The following is a 17009-nucleotide window of genomic DNA, read 5'->3' on the forward strand; positions in this document are numbered from 1 at the left end:
ACACAAACCCTGACTAGACCCATTCTTCAATAAATGCTTTGTTAATTTGAGAAACACAATCTCCCTTCTCTGGATTGTCAGTTACAATAGAATAAAAATACATTAAAATCCTTCTTTCAAGAATCACAGTGAATCTCTGAAATATGCTGGAGGAAACAAATATTCTTAAAATTAATAAATATGTGCTTAAAGTATTCTGAATTGTTGGCAATGTGTATGGATAGAAATGGATTTTCAGATTGCAGACTGGAGTAGAAACTTTGATGTTATCCTGAAGTTATTGTTTAAATATTGAAAGGTGCACCATAATTTTTAATAAGTTAATGAAATTCAATGCATTTGTTATATTTAATTTTTTTAAAATATGCATGTCCAAGTATAAAAGAAATAAGATTGTTGTAGAAATGAACACACAAATGAGATCGACAATATCCAAGTCAAGAACCATACGGTCAGAAGAATGCCTAAGAGGTTATACATTCTTACCTCCTATGCCCGAATAAGGAATTCTGTGAGGTGACAGGTGTATTATGACTTTATTATGGTAATCAACTCTCATGAGGAAAGTTTGACAAGAAAATCATAGACGGACATCTTGATTTAAAAAAAAGAGTAACAACTAGTCACTGTTACCTTCTCCATCTCCTGTTCTCAGGACATAGGTTTAGATCCCAAATTAGCCACTTTCATTTTGGATGTCTGTGTGTGTCACCCTATCAAACCACACCTGCTTTGTATCAACAATGCATTATTAAAAAATGAAAAACACTGAATCTTGGTGCATTTTCAATTATCCACTCCTCAGATGTCACCATTTCTAAAATGGAAGGTGATCCTTGCTCTAGGGAAACTCAAGTTCAGGTAATGATAGGAGGCTCTCATGTGTTTAGATTTCAAGTGGAGGAAATACAATCCCTCACTCAAAAATTGATGTTTCTCAAACCTGTCTCTCCTGAATACTTGCTTCTAAGATAAGCCTTTCCATCAAAGCAGATAATTAATTCCATAGAGAGAGCAGCAACTATAAGACAAAGTCCTTGAATCTTCACAAAAATCCCTTTAAATATCCATGTGGGCCAAAGAGTACATGAGCTTTGCTGATCACATCTCCAGAAAAGGACTAATCATGGGCGACATGACACCTGTGAGAGTTATCTCTTCCAAATTTTCTGCTTTTGGCTTGTGGTACAGAGTCATCTGTAGAAGATCATCTTCCTATTGTGTTTCAAAGGAATCCCTTCTAAATGCATGCCCCAGGTGTTCTATGATACATTAAGATTCTATGATAGAGGAAAAGGTTGAGACTTTATAAAAACACATAGCAAGTGTTCATTGTATAACGGCTCATCTGAATAGTCTCCTTTTGAATGTGATATCTTTCATACTGAAAGTCGTTTATTACAAGAGGATGTCAGTTGAGGATGACATTGTCCTGAACACCCCAAACATCTTTAAGGGAACCTAACATTGTAAGTTATGCTTTTCTGTAATGCTAATGCTTATTAGAGATTGTTACTTCTCATATATGATCAGAATCATGTTTGCAGACTTCTCAAACATGATAGTGGTACATTTCACCCTCACCATCTTCCAAATATTGTTAAATAGCATCAACTTCATCTGACAGATAAAAAATCAAAGACTTCTTGAGAGTAATTATAGAGCATTGTTCTCTAGCACCAGACAACATGCTTTTGCAAGGAGGCATCTCCTTTAACAATCAACGTACATCATGAGAATGAAAAACGTATTAAATACAATTACACATAGAAAAGATGTAAGTATGAATACTGACTTCAACTCTCAGCTGTATAGTGAAAACACCAAAAGAGTTTCCTTCCTTGGATCAGTTTCTATGGATAATATGAATCTCCATGGAATCTTCAACAAAAATTAAAGGTAAGAACTCACAAGCTCCTTGCATAGTGAAATGTCTCTGTGTATTATTGATCTAAATGCCAATTCTTCCCATCTCCTAAGTGCATACATAAAAATGATGAAAGTCTTGTGTGTGTCGAGAGCAGTGTGGTGGATATGCTCACGTACATTCCCATAAGTAATTCCCATAAAGCATATGTAGCTTTATTATAATTCCTGCTTTAGATAAGGAAACAAATAGGAAGGGTGCCAGCAATGTACCCACATAAAAGAATTTGCAAGTTGAAGTATCAGGAATCTAGCCTAGATGTTCTGATCCTACGATATACTTAACCACATGGTATTCATTCTCAAATTTTTACAGAAGGGTTTCAGGACTCATGCTTTGGAGGGAGAGTTCACTTTGCGCAGCTGAGATTGGAAAACAAATCAAGTTATCAGTTCCTTTCAATAAATGTTATACCTTGATGTGTTTGATATATGGGATTTTGAACATGCCATCGTATGTGTGTTTGCTGATAAAATAAATGGCTTCATATTCTCTTGCCTATAAAGTTGTAATAAAATAATTATAATATTTCTCATCATATTAAAAGGAGATTACAAGTTGAACATTGGTAATGATAACAAAATAGTGTATGAGAATGCATTTGGAGGTAAACTATTTAGGTATAATCTGACTGAGCTTTGAATCTGTCCTTAACTAACTTGATCTTGGACAGGATTCTAAACTTTTCTATGCTTTTATCTCACAATGTATGAAATAAGTAAAAAATGATGTGGAAATCATATCCTGAATTTGTAAGGAGTGTTAAATTAGGAAATGTCTAGAAATCCACTTAGAAAATCCGTATATATATTTATATAGATTTAATATTCTTATTGCTGTTAATATTATCCACCTAAAATTCTGTGACTTATTTCTTTTCTGCAAAGTAGATTTAATAATACCAACAACATAGGTTGGATCAGTATTAAAGGGATCAATATGTGCATAAAGCTTGCTACTTTAAACATAACAATCGATCATTAAAAGAATAATTACTAGTTATTGTAAAGTTCTTGCATTTATACAATAACCACTTTGCATGTTTTCATAGAAACTCCAGTGTACTCTTCATATTCCTATAACAGTGTCCTACTACATTGCATGCTAACTCTTGAATAATCTCCTAGGCTTCCTATGTCTGTCTTCTACTCTTTACTGAACTTCAACCCACTTCATCTAAGGCACACAAAGATCTTACCGAGTTATAGCCAAGACTCCCCCTTCTTCAATTTTTGCTTTATCCTTTCCTCATATTCTCAGTTACCTTCCATTATTTTCCATTTCCTAAGGAGAAGGGAAAAATCCCTTTGTTTTCCTTTTATTCTCTACATCCTTGTTCTATACTTCTCTCAAGCATAGCTGCCAGTGTGTATGTACATTCTAATTTAAGACAGACTTTTAGTCATTTAAGCTGATTTGGTGAACTTACATGACTTTCTATGTGTTTTCAAAATACCCTATGTCTCAGGTATTAACAGATTCATAATCAGTGAAATCACTTGAATAATCTTCGACAAACGGAAACTTTTTTTCTTTCAAAAAAAAAAAAACCTCAGAATAACTCACAGTTCATAGAGTCATACACTTAATATTTATTAGAATGACTAAATATGATAGATTCATAGTTGTATCAATAAAAAGTGATATTTTTTCCAGGTATGAATTAAGCATCACATGTAATCATGGAGATTAAAAACAATGTCACAGAGTTTATTCTACTGGGACTCACAGGGAATCCAAAGATGCAGAAAATTGTATTTGTTGTGTTTTTTCTCATCTATGTCATCTCTGTGGTAGGAAATTTGCTCATCGTGATCACCATCACTGCCAGCTCCTTGTCAGATTCCCCCATGTATTTTTTCCTGGCCTATCTCTCCTTCATTGATGCCTGCTATTGCTCTATCAATACCCCTAAACTTATCGCAGATTCACTCTATGAAAAAAAGACTATTTTATTCAATGAGTGTATGATACAAATTTTTGCAGAACATTTCTTTGGAGGCGCTGAGATTATCCTGCTCACTGTAATGGCCTTTGACCGCTATGTGGCCATCTGCAAGCCCTTACACTATACAACCATCATGAACTGGCGGTTTTGTGGCCTGCTAGTGGGAGTGGTATGGATGGGAGGCCTTCTTCACTCAACCATACAGATCCTTTTTATCTTCCGTCTGCCCTTCTGTGGTCCTAACATCATCGATCACTTTTTATGTGATCTGAGTCCTTTGCTCAATCTGGCCTGCACTGATACCCACACTCTAGGACTCTTTGTTTCTGCCAACAGTGGCTTTATCTGCTTGCTAAACTTCCTCCTCTTGATGGTTTCCTATGTGAGTATTCTGCACTCCCTAAAGAACCACAGTTTAGAGGCAAGGCACAAAGCCCTCTCCACCTGTGTTTCCCACATCACAGTTGTTGTCTTGTTCTTTGTGCCCTGCATATTTATATACATGAGACCTGCTATTACTTTACCCATTGATAAAGCAGTTGCTGTGTTCTACACTGCAATAACTCCCATGTTAAATCCCTTAATCTACACCTTGCGAAATGCACAGATGAAAGATGCCATTAAGAAACTGTGTGGTAAGAAAGCTATTTCAGATGAAAAATAAGTGTGGCTGGAATCCCACATTGGCTCAACTGAAGAAGGACATGTGATTCAAGGACAGCAATGTTTCTCACTGTGCCTCTGAAATAAAACATGGAGTACAGGAAAGAGCCCTCCTCATCTATTCTGCATTTTCCTGTGTGGTTTCCATCAACATTCTTGTTTACCATGCCTACACCACACATTCTCTCTGAATTGTTTCTTTACAAGTTTGCCAATCTATACTAATCTTGATTGAAGAGCTGAAGTACAAACAGTAGTTACTAGGAAATATGCAATTTTGTCTCCAGATCATTGTAGCCCATTTTTGTGTATGTCACATTCCTTTGAAAACCTAACGAAAGGTGTCAATACTCCTTTGCAGAAAAGTGGGCATGGGATAATAGACATACCACACATGAAAACTTGAGCCAAAATTAACAGGAAATGAAAAAATAAAACCTTTCTTTGTAACCCTAAGACCTAAGAATATAATGAAAAGTATTATCTAATATAATCAATTTATGGCATTTTATGGGAGTATAATCAATTTATGGGAGTCTCCAATATCTCAAATACCATGTGCTCTGTTCAGACCACAAATATTCTAGCTATTTATCTATTCTATCTAGTTTTTTTTTTCTGACTTTATAAATTGGTAGTATATTTGTCTTTAAAACACACAATAGATGGAAGGTTGCAGTCAAATGCATGTTCTAGTACGCTTATAATCAGAATATTAAAAAAATCAGAAAAACATTAATATTACATTTTAAAGGGTAATAAGTAATATTCAATTTGAAAGTGCTGACACTGCACTTGCTTTAGGTTGAAACTTTGGAGAATAAATTCCTAACATCTCACAATTTTTTAACATTCTCATTACAGGAAAAAACTAAAATGGTGTAAGTTTTCATGTCTTCTAAGTACAAAGATGTAATAGTATGAGCGTAACAAGGTTTTGCTGAGATGAAGAGAAATGTATTACAAGTAATCAGTAAAGGCCCCCTACAGGAAGCTTCTAAGCACTACACTTGTTAAGTTCCCAAGTGGTGGCAACAACTACAACGGAAAGACATTCCAGAGGAAAAAGAGACCAGATGAACTAGGTATTCTACACCTATTTATTTTGAAGTCCCTGTCAAAGGATGACTTCCATGACAAAGATTTCACTTGATACATTTACTAATCTTTATGATTCCCATGGCATCTTGCATATGGCCTGACTAGACCCAGAAACTAGTTAAAGATGTTTTCAGCCATCGTGTTTGGCACAAGCATTTCTCTTGGCAATTTTCATTTCTCTATCTCTTATCATGAGATTGAGAGATAAAGAAAAGAGCAATGATGATGTAGAGAATTAAGAATACTAAATGCAACATGATATCTTGGATTGGTTATGGGACATAAAGGGAACCCAAATGCAATCAGTGTTTTGAAGCAATAGGTATAACCCTATGTTCATTGTGGCATTATTGATAATAGCCACACTTAGGTAACAACTTAAGTGTGCCTTGACAGATGAAGTGGTGAACACACACACTGAAATGTTTTTCTTTTTTATTTTTTTTAAAGATTTATTTTATTTATACAAGAGCTGGGGTACAGGCCAGAGTCACGGGAGGGTGTGAGAATTCACCAGAGACAGAGTGAGGAGCAGAACAGGCAGACGACTGAAAACATTGTTGATGGGAGCAGTGGGCAAAATGAAGGAAGGTGATAAAAAGTACAAACATCCAATTTTAAAACAAATAAGTCCTGGAGAGACAATGTGAACATGGTGACTGTAGTTAGTAAAACTACATTTTATATTTCACAGTTGCTAGGAAGGTAAATCTTAAAAGTTCTCATCACAGGAAGATTGTGTAAATGCGGTGGTGGATGTTAACTATAATTACCATGGTGATCATTTCATGATGGTAAGCTTGTATCAAATAATTATACAGGTGTAACTGATATACACATGAAGCTAATATCATTTTATATGTCATGTATATCTTATTTTTTAAAAAGAAAATGTCCTCAACATTAAACAAGACATCCACTGCAGGAAATACTAAGTGATATCTATGACAATTTTTGGTTTTAACAATGCTAAATTCCCATCAAAAGTGAATTTGTGTTTAGATATTTTTCAGAAAATGTCATTAGATAAGACCAATGTTGTTTTCAAGTAACAATTTAGACCACTAAAAATGTGTTAAAGCAGAACTGTATGTCATTAAGAAAACATGATAATGAAAACAGCCACATTTTGAAAGAGTTCTTTAAAACAAATTTATTGGTTAATTACCTGAACATATTTTTTTTAGTTTTGTTTTCAGATAAGTAACTAAACATTGTGTAAAATACCTTTTTTTTTTTGTTTTTTCCATTAGTAACTACTAAGATAGTTGTACAATTACTCTCTGTTGTTAGTTTTTTACTTAACTTTTTTCTCCCTTGTTTCTTCTCTTTATGATTTCGTATACAAATCTTGAAAAACAATCATATCATCTATTTCATTATGTATTTTAATATACTTTTAACAATAAAACTATCTCCCTTTCCATAAAATCTTGGTATCCAGTATCTTCTCTTCAGTGATATTTGTTGTAATTCTCTGCAGATCGTTAAGAGAATTTTAAGTGATCTTATAAGCATGTAAAAAAGTTCTTTCATAAAGTTTTCTTTTCATTTTTTCCTGAAAATCTTTCTCAGAATTCTGTTTTTTATTTCAACGACAAGATGATTTGTTGTGCCACAAATTATTTTTTAATTGAATAAGTACTTTCAGGAAGTTTTGGGATCATATTTAAGATTTTCCAGAATAGAGTTTTCAAATACCCTCTTGTCCTAATACAAGGACAAACTCCCCCTGCAAAAAAAGCACATCTATAATAATGCAAGAAATCTAAATTCACACTTATCACCAAAAATTCCTAGTTTTCATAAAGGTCCACTCTGGTGCTGTATATTTTATGGACTTTGACAAACATCAATATAACGACAGGTTTTTTAACTGTAGCTACATACTAAAGTTTCAGTGACATAAAAGTCCTCTCTATTCAACAATTCACTTCCCCCACCAACTAACCCTTGGCATCTGAGGATCTTTGCCATGCCTCCATTGTTTTTACTTTTCCACAATGTTGTATGGTTAAGGTCATGTAGTAGGTATTCTTTTGAGATTGTCTTCTTTTGCACAGTTAAGTGGATGAAGTTGCCCTCATGCCATTCCATGACTTCATAACTCATTTTATTTACTAGCTGAATAATATTCCCTTGTCTAGATGCAACACAGTTGATCAATTCACCTAAGAAATGACACCTTCATTGCCTTCACAGTTTGTCTATTATGAATAAAGTTGCTGTAAACATCCGCATGCAGCAAAATTCTCTTGATTGAATCTGGATGAAATGACCAACCATTTACCTATCAACTTTAGTCAGTTAGTGGTAGGTGAACATTTACCTTTAGTTATTCAGTTTCTTCATTTTATGGGAATTTTAAAAAAATCCATTCCATAGGTGGAATAGAAGCCATTGTGTTTTCAGCATCATGAATTAATGATATTGTTCTTTCTTCAATAGTTACTGTGATTTATTTCAAAGAGATAAGAAATGTTGACCCATAGGAACAACTTTAAGAAGATTTTAATCTAGTCATTGCTTTGTAGCAAAAATGATTTCTAAATGCCATTAATGGATGTTTACTTGAATGCTTCATGGAAAATTTAAAGCTCTTATTTCAATTTTAGATTTCAAGTTGTCTAATACCAGGGAATTTTTATCACAATTTGGTCCCGCTAATAAGTCCAGAGCTTGTTAAAAAATTATAATTTGAATGTTTTCCTTCAAAAATCACTCATCATCATAATATTGCAATATTAGGTTTGATACAGGTGTGTGTGTGTGTGTGTGTGTGTGTGTTATTTCTGTGGGTAACCTATAATAAGGGTTAATACATAATATTATTAGTCCAAAAATATACTTAGCATCCATTTTTGTTTGTTTAGTTTTCACTTCCAGTTGCTAATTTCAAATATCTCATTCATTCTATTGAAGATAATGGAAAATAAAATCTTTTATATCTTTCTTACTCTTATCATTCACATCAAGCCCTTTACTTTTACATGGCTGTTTAGCTATAAGCATATTCAAATTAATTGTGTACTTCCTTGGAAAGTAGTGTTTGACACCAAACTTTTGTCATGGCATTCTTCATCTCTGTATTTCTCAATGTATAGATTAAGGGATTGAACATGGGAGCAATGATTGTGTAAAATAGTGCAAATACTTTATCCACAGAGTAAGTAGTCGGAGGTCTGAGGTAGATAAAAATGGAAGGACCAAAAAACAAGATGACCACAGTGATATGAGACCCACAGGTAGAGAGGGCTTTGCGTCTTCCCACAGCTGACTGATTTCTTAAGGTGAATAATATAACAACATAAGAAAAAAATAAGACAATAAAGGTAACTAGGGCAATCAAGCCTGAATTGGCAATCACAAGAACACCAGTAATGTAGGTATCAGTACAGGCAACTTTAAGGATTGGGAGAATATCACAAAAATAATGATCAATTTCATTAGGACCACAGAAAGGCAACTGAATAACCATAGAAAACTGAGGAAATGAATGGATAGCTCCACCCATCCAAGCAGCTAACACCAGGAGATTGCATCTTGACCTGTTCATGATAAGCATGTAGTGGAGCGGTTTGCAGATGGCAACATAGCGATCATAAGCCATAGCAATAATAATGAAAACTTCAACCCCTCCAAAAAAGTGCATGGTAAAGACCTGCAACATGCAGCTACTATAGGGAATGGTCTTTCTTTCCACCAGCAGATCCCCAATTAACTTGGGTGTAACAGTGGAGGTATAGCAGATGTCCATGGATGACAAGTGGATGAGGAAATAGTACATTGGTTGGTAAAAAAGAGGACTGCATCGAATGGAGACAAGGATCACAAGATTTCCTACCAACAGGGCAATATAACAGAATAAGAAGAGCACAAAGCAAAATATTTGTATGTTCTTGTCATCAGAAAGTCCTAGAAGAATGAATTCTGAGATGTTCCTCTGGATTTCCATGCACTTGAACTGTGTGTAGATATATGTAAATAAATTATTTATCTGAAACGAATAAAACAAAAATTTGGGGAACATATTACAACTTACAGCATGAACACAATGAAAGGCAATTATGAAAAATAGATTAATGTGGCTACTGATAGAAATTATGTTTTTTATGAAAATATGAATTTCTTTTTTATTATATCCTAAATCTTTAAGTGCTCATGTACTCTGGAGTTTTTATTTCTAAAATTGTTCAAATAATTTAATTTCAATTTTATTAGAATGTATATTGCCTCAACTCGGATTCCTGCCTATATTCTTAGATTATCATTGACATTTAATATATAAAAACTCTAAATATTACATTTCTAATCTATAAGGACTGCATACATGATCAGTGATATTAGAAAAGGTAAAGAGCATAAGGGAAGCATGGGTGAGGAGAATTACTCTCAAAGTCATAAAAATAACATTTGAACAGAATATTCATGAAAGCTTCTGTGTGAAAACCAAAGTCATAATTGATAAATAATAAATATCAGGCAATTACAGAAAAGCAAATAGGAACAACACACAAATATTGGGAAGTGATTATAATCACCAGTATGATACTTTATCTAATGGTTTCATCTCTTCTAGCTTCATTTCTCTCATTCATATAAGAAAGATATCATTACATAATTCATAAATCATTACATAATTAGGATTATGTAATAATTAACAGAAAAAAGCCCAGTGACATATCAGGTCAGGTCAGTTATTTTCTTTTTCATGGCTTTTCTCCTTTGAGTGATTAGTTTAGATCCACAGAAACTGTCATGCACCCTGATTTTTCCATCAAATCTAATGGAAAATTTAAGACAAAGAGCAAAGAGATTCACAGAATGAATTTAATAACAGTGACCAGGTGAATCTGAACCTCAACTCTCAATTACTGAAAGCATTAAGTTAGTTGGATTATAGATTGATTCCTTGTGGTGTCTGTAGCCCAATTCAGTAGCCCAATATGTTTTGCAGTATAAAAATAAAGTTAACCAATTACTTTGCATCTCTGGTAGTACTTACCAAAGACCTCAAGTGCCCTTTTAGATAAATTACTAGAATAAGAATAAAGTTTCCATCACATATTCTCACAATGCATCACAAGTAGCATGGTATAAACTTACCTTACTTGTCTCAGAAGAAGCAATCTATTTTAGGATAGCAGGTGTTTTGAATTATGGAATGTCTTCATTATGGAGATATTCTAGCATAAACAATATTATTTCTTATGAGTAACATGGAAGGATGGACATCAGCATGAGAAAGTATAATAAAATTCACTGACAACTTGAACCTACTATTCTGTTTTCTGTTTTCTTGTGGAATTTTGCTTATCAATAACTCATATTTAAAACTGAAGAAGCTAAAATCACTTTATAGTAATCAAAATAGCATAGGCAGCAAAAGACGGAAAACCTCTAGGCTGAAACCATCTAGACTGAAACTATCTAGAACAGAAAGCTTATAATTAGCTAAACATATGGTTGGAGAGACCCTCCTCATACCAAGGTCTTATGGTTTATTGACTAACAATCAGATCTGAGTGTCCATCTGGTAATTTCAGGCTGTCTGAGGAAAATTCCACGTAATATTCACTTAGCCATTTTGTCTTTACTATCAAAATCTGAATAAGATGCAGAGAGTTACAAAGCAGCAAGTCAAACATGTCCTAATTCTCTGAAATATTTTAGAAATCTCCACCTCTCATACACTTCTACTGGAGTACAAAAGGTAAGTGGACTTCAAATACTCATGAAAGCATTAGAGATGCAAGAGTTGCATCTTTATGCCCCAAGAAAACAGGTTCGGAATTTTAAATGCTGACTTTAACAACACTATATTAGCTCACAAAAAAAGCTTTAAAAATGCATTATTTAAATTCCTGATGAAGCAAAACAAAACATTCATGTCCTAGTAAACATCTATTTTAGCCTACGCCTCAATAAAATGTGGATCAAAAGGACAGAATGTAAACTTAGTGACAGTGCAATATTAATAGGTCTTTGAAAGCTGGAAATAACCATAATCCCAACGGTGTTTGTTTATACACAGACTCAGGCCAAAAGGAGAACCACTACCCTTAGCAATGCCCCTGGTCTCCCTGGCAGTTCATTTTCCATATTAACTTTATCTTGCCTCATATGTTACTTCCCTAGTGTCCAAATGTCAGTTAAAAGCAGCAGTTCATGAAACTTTGTCCTGAGCATTCCAGCTTTCTGAATACAGGAGGGAATTAGGTAATGTCAGGAAAACATAATATGAGGTAGGACAAAGAGAACTAAACACCTATATTGACACTCCTAGTATGGACCACTATTAAGATCCTAGGTGTGTGGAACACAGAAATCAATACAATCAATGAGCCACAATATTAATGACTTAACATAGCTAGAGACTAACATTGTTGAAACAGGCAGTTTTGGAATATAGAGAAAAAAAAAGAATAAATATTCTTTTCCCTATAAACTTGGCTTGGGAGAAAATTGGAAAAAAATAAGGACCATGAAAAAATAAGGGGAAGGAAGCCCTTAGAGTGCTGCATGGCATTTATCTTGATTTCCATTCAGTTTTTTTTCCTATCACTGCGTATTAACAGGGTATTTGGAATCAGCCTCATCTGTAGGCATTGAAGTTTAGTTTGTCTCCTTGCATAAATAAGTCATGTTAATTTTCTTTTTTTTTCTTTCTTTTTTTTTTTAAGATTTATTTATTTATTTATACAAGCACTGGGTATAGTCAGAAGTGCGGGAGGGTGAGAGAATTCACCAGAGCCAGAGCAGAGCAGGCAGACTGACAAAATACACTGCTGAGGGGAGCAGCGGGCAGCAGGAGAGGTCTGCTTGCCATGTGGGACCCTCGCCCGTGGCCAGGGATCGAACCGGGGACTGCAGAGGCTACGGGTAGCCTGGCAACCGAATGCTCAACCGCTGCGCCATCGGGGATTCTGATTCTTGCACAAATATACCTTAGGCCATCCTAAGGTACTTACTCAGATATCACAGTAACATCTTCAATATCAGTTGTTGTATATTGACCTTATTTTCCATAAGAGTGCTGAAATCAGATTTTAAAGATAGTTGTTCCCCAATGGTGGGAACAGTTAAACAAGGAACGACATTCAAGGGGAAAAAGAGACCAGAGGATTTGGATAATCTACACTTACTTAATTTGAAGTCCCTGAATGCTGGATGACTTCCCTGACAGATATTGCAGTAGATACATAGATACATTTACTAATCTTTATGTGTACTCATGTCATTTTATACATACAATGACTAGATCCAGACTAGTTAAGGATGTTTAACTATCATGTTGGGGAACAAGCATTTCTCACAGGATTTTTCATTTCTGTGTCTCTTATCATGAGATTAAGAGACTAAGAAAGGAGCAATGATGATGTAGGGAATTGTGAACACTAAATGCAATATGACATGTTGGTCAGGATTTCGGACACAAAGGGAACATAAATGCAATTAATGTTTTGAAGAGATATATACAATCACATGTTTATTGCAGCATTTTTCATAATAGCCACTCTTTTTTATTTTTTTAAATAATAAATTTTATTTTATATTCCCCATACAATTGCAGCCCCCCATTCTGACCCCAATCCTTCCCTCCACCCCCCGCCCCCAAAAAGTGTCTCTGGTTCATAGTTGTTTGTTGATTTTGATTTTCACTTTCTTATAGCTATTCATTTTCCTGGTCCCTTATTTAAGTTTTCTAGATTCCTGCTATGAGTGAGACCATCCAGTATTTTTCTTTTTCTTTTTGTCTTATTTCGCTGAGCATGATCCCTTCCAGCGCCATCCATGTTGCTGTTGGCCATTTGCATTTCCTCTTCAGAGAAGTTTCTTTTTAGTTCTGCTGCCCATTTTTTGACTGGATTATTGTCTTTGTTTTTGTTGCATCTCATCAACTCTTTGTAGATTTTTGTGATCAGTCCTTTATCATTAGTGTTGTGTGCAAAAATGTTCTCCCAGTTGATGGGGTTTCTCTTTGTTTTGGTTATTGTGTCTTTTGCTGTGCAGAAGCTCTTTAATTTGATATAGTCCCAGCTGTTTATCTTTGCCTTCACTATCACTGCTTTGGGTGATGTGTCTGTAAAGATGTCTTTGATGTGCATATCACATAGTGTTTCGCCTATATTTCCTTCTATGTATTTTATGGTTTCAGGTCTTATGTCTAGTTCTTTAATCCATTTTCAGTTGATTTTTGTGTATGGTGTGAGGTAGTGGTCAAGCTTCATTCTTTTGCATGTAGCGACCCAGTTTTCCCAGCACCATTTATTGAACAAACTTTCTTTGCTCCAATGCATAGTCTTTGCTCCTTTGTCAAAGATTAGTTGACCATAAATCTGTGGGTTTATTTCTGAATTTTCTATTCGATTCCATTGGTCTGTATGTCTGTTCTTGTTCCAATACCATGCAGTTTTGATGATTATGGCTTTGTAGTATAGTTTGAAGTCTGGGAGTGTGATGCCTCCATTCCCTTCTTTTTTTTTTCAGGAGAGCTTTGGCTATTCGGGTTTTTTGTGATTCCATATGAATTTCATCAATAATTGTTCTATTTCTTTGAAGAATGACATTGAAATTTTGATTGGAATAGCATTGAATCTGTATATTGCTTTTGGTAGGATGGCCATTTTAATAATGTTTATTCTTCCAATCCATGAGCAGGGGATGTCTTTCCATTTCTTTGTGTCTTCTTCTATTTCTTTTAACAGTGTTTTATAGTTTTCTTTGTATAGGTCCTTTACCTCTTTTGTTAGATTTATTCCCAAATATTTGATTTTTTTTTGTTTCAATAATAAAGGGGATGTTTTTTTTTTATTTCTTCTTCTTCAGATTTATTGTTTGTGTATAGGAAGGCTACTGACTTTTGCGTGTTGATTTTGTATCCTGCCACTTTACTGAACTGATTGATGAGTTGAATTAGTTTTTCTGTGGAGTTTTGGGGGTTCTCTATGTATATTATCATATCATCTGCAAATAGTGATAGTTTGACTTCTTCTTTTCCTATTTGGATTCCTTGGATGTCTTTCTCTTGTCTTATTGCTCTGGCTAGGACTTCCAGTATTATATTGAAAAGCAGTGGTGAGAGTGGACATCCTTGTCTTGTTCCAGATCTTAATGGAATTGCTTTCAGCTTTTCACCGTTGAGAATGATACTGGCTGTTGGCTTGTCATAGATGGCCTTTATGATGTTGAGGTATGTTCCTTGTATCCCAAGAATTTCAAGGGCTTTTATCATGAATGGGTGTTGGACTTTGTTGAAAGCTTTCTCAGCATCTATTGATATTATCATATGGTTTTTATATTTCTTTTTGTTGATGTGTTGGATAACGATTGATTTTCGGATGTTAAACCATCCTTGTGTCCCTGGAATGAATCCTACTTGGTTGTGGTGAATTATCTTATGGATACATTGTTGGATTCTGATAGCTAAAATTTTATTGAAGATTTTTGCATCAGTGTTCATTAGGGAGATTGGCCTGTAGTTTTCCTTTTTTGTGTTGTCCTTGTTCGGTTTTGGTATTAGTGTAATGTTGGCTTCATAGAACGTGTTTGGTATTGTCCCTTCCTTCTCAATTTTTTGGAAGAGTTTGTGAAGGATAGGCACTAATTCGTCTCTGAATGTTTGGTAGAATTCATTTGTAAATCCATCAGGTCCTGGGCTTTTGTTTTTGGGGAGGTTTTTGATTACCGTTTCAATTTCGCTGCTTGTAATTGGTCTGTTTAGGTGTTCTATTTCTTCTTTATCTAGCTTTGGGTGATTGTAGAGTTGTAGGAATTTGTCCATCTCCTCTAGATTGTTGTACTTGTTTCCATATAACTGTTCATAGTAGTTACTGATTATTCTTTTGATTTCTGCTGTGTCCGTTGTGATTTCTCCTCTTTTATTGATGATCCTGTTTATTTGTGCTCTCTCCCTTTTTTCCTTTGTGAGCCTGGCTAGGGGTTTGTCTATTTTATTGATTTTTTCAAAGAACCAGCTCTTGGTTTCATTGATCTTTTGGATTGTTTTTTTAGTTTCAATTTAATTTATTTCTGCTTTGGTTTTTATTATTTCTTTGCTTCTACTGGTTTTGGGGTTTTTTGTTGTTCTTTTTCTAGATCTTTGAGCTTCGAGATTAGGTTGTTTCTTTGAGATCTTTCTTGTTTCTTGATGTGAGCTTCTATTGCTATATATTTTCCTCTTATTACTGCTTTTGCTGCATTCTATACATTTAGGATATTGGTGTCCTCCTTGTCGTTCAATTCAAAGAATTTTTTAATTTCTTCTTTGATCTCCTCATTAGTCCAGTGGTCTTCCAGAGTGTGGTTTTTAATCTCCATGAGGTAGTAAAGTTCCTTGCCTTCTTTTTATGGTTTATTTCTAGTTTGATGCCTTCATGGTCAGAAAAGATGGTTAGTATGATTTCAATCTTGGTGAATCTGTTGATGTTTGTCTTGTGCCCCAGTATGTGATCAATCCTGGAGAATGATCCGTGTGCGCTTGAGAAAAATGTGTACTCCGTTTTTTTGGGGTTTAGTGTTCTATAGATGTCTGTTAAGCCCAAATGCTCTAGGTCCTTATTCAGAGCTTTGGTTTCTTTACTTATTTTTTGTCTTGTTGATCTATCCATTGTTGATAGTGGTGTGTTGAAGTCTCCCACTACATATGTGTTTTCTCTGATGTCTGTTTTCTGAGAGGACAACAGTTGTCTGATATATTTTGGTGCTCCTTCGTTTGGTGAGTATATGTTAATGAGTGTTATTTCTTCTTGAAGTATTGTCCCCTTGATCATAATGTAGTGACCATTGGGGTCTCTTTTTATCTTCTTGAGTTTGAAATCTGTTTTATCTGATATAAGTATAGCTGTTCCTGCTTTCTTTTTTGGTCCATTTGCTTGTAGGATTGTTTTCCATCCTTTAACTTTGAGTCTATTTTTATCTTTTGTAGCTAAATGTGTTTCCTGGAGACAGCAAAAGGTTGGGTTTTGTTTCTTAATCCAGGCTGCAACTCTGTGTCTTTTTATTGAAGAGTTTAGTCCATTTACATTTAGAGTTCATATTGATATGTTAGCATCTGTATTTGCCATTGTGTTTGTCTTTCCTTTGATTTTATTTATTTATTCTTTTAATAACTTTTTTTTTTTTTGGCCTTCTTTCGTTGTTATTCGTCCCTCTGAGGTTCTGGCTTTAGGACTCCTTGTAGTATTTTTTGGAGTGGGGGTTTAGTTGTAATGGAATTCCGGAGTTTCTGTTTGTCTGGGAAGGTCCTTATTCTTCCTTCATAGAGGAAGGAGAGCTTTGCGGAATAGAGTATTCTTGGTTTGCATCTGTTTTCTTGGAGTCTGTTGACTATGTCCTTCCACACTCTCCTTGCCCGTAGTGTTTCTTCGG

At 34.7% G+C, this 17009-nt stretch overlaps 2 protein-coding genes across 2 annotated transcripts; one reads left to right on the top strand and one right to left on the bottom strand.

Moving 5' to 3' along the window:
- The first annotated feature begins 3609 nt into the window (after nucleotides 1-3609).
- LOC119254456 (olfactory receptor 4C46-like) lies at nucleotides 3610-4539 on the top strand. The gene has a single exon (XM_037521555.1). The coding sequence runs from the start codon at nucleotides 3610-3612 to the stop codon at nucleotides 4537-4539; it is 930 nt and encodes a 309-aa protein (XP_037377452.1).
- A 4119-nt stretch (nucleotides 4540-8658) lies between these two features.
- Nucleotides 8659-9594, bottom strand: LOC119254278 (olfactory receptor 4P4-like). Its single transcript, XM_037521394.1, has one exon. It carries the CDS (start codon nucleotides 9592-9594, stop codon nucleotides 8659-8661), a length of 936 nt encoding a protein of 311 aa, XP_037377291.1.
- Nucleotides 9595-17009: the final 7415 nt, after the last annotated feature.

This window comes from Talpa occidentalis, unplaced genomic scaffold (genome assembly GCF_014898055.3).
Source record: "Talpa occidentalis isolate TD23 unplaced genomic scaffold, MPIMG_talOcc4v2.1 talOcc4.3, whole genome shotgun sequence".
NCBI classification, from domain to species: Eukaryota; Metazoa; Chordata; class Mammalia; order Eulipotyphla; family Talpidae; genus Talpa; species Talpa occidentalis.

Excerpts from the sequence above, each read along its gene's own strand:
- LOC119254278 (XM_037521394.1), bottom strand. The coding sequence starts at position 9,594 with ATGGAAATCCAGAGGAACATCTCAGAATTCATTCTTCTAGGACTTTCT.
- LOC119254456 (XM_037521555.1), top strand. The coding sequence starts at position 3,610 with ATGGAGATTAAAAACAATGTCACAGAGTTTATTCTACTGGGACTCACA.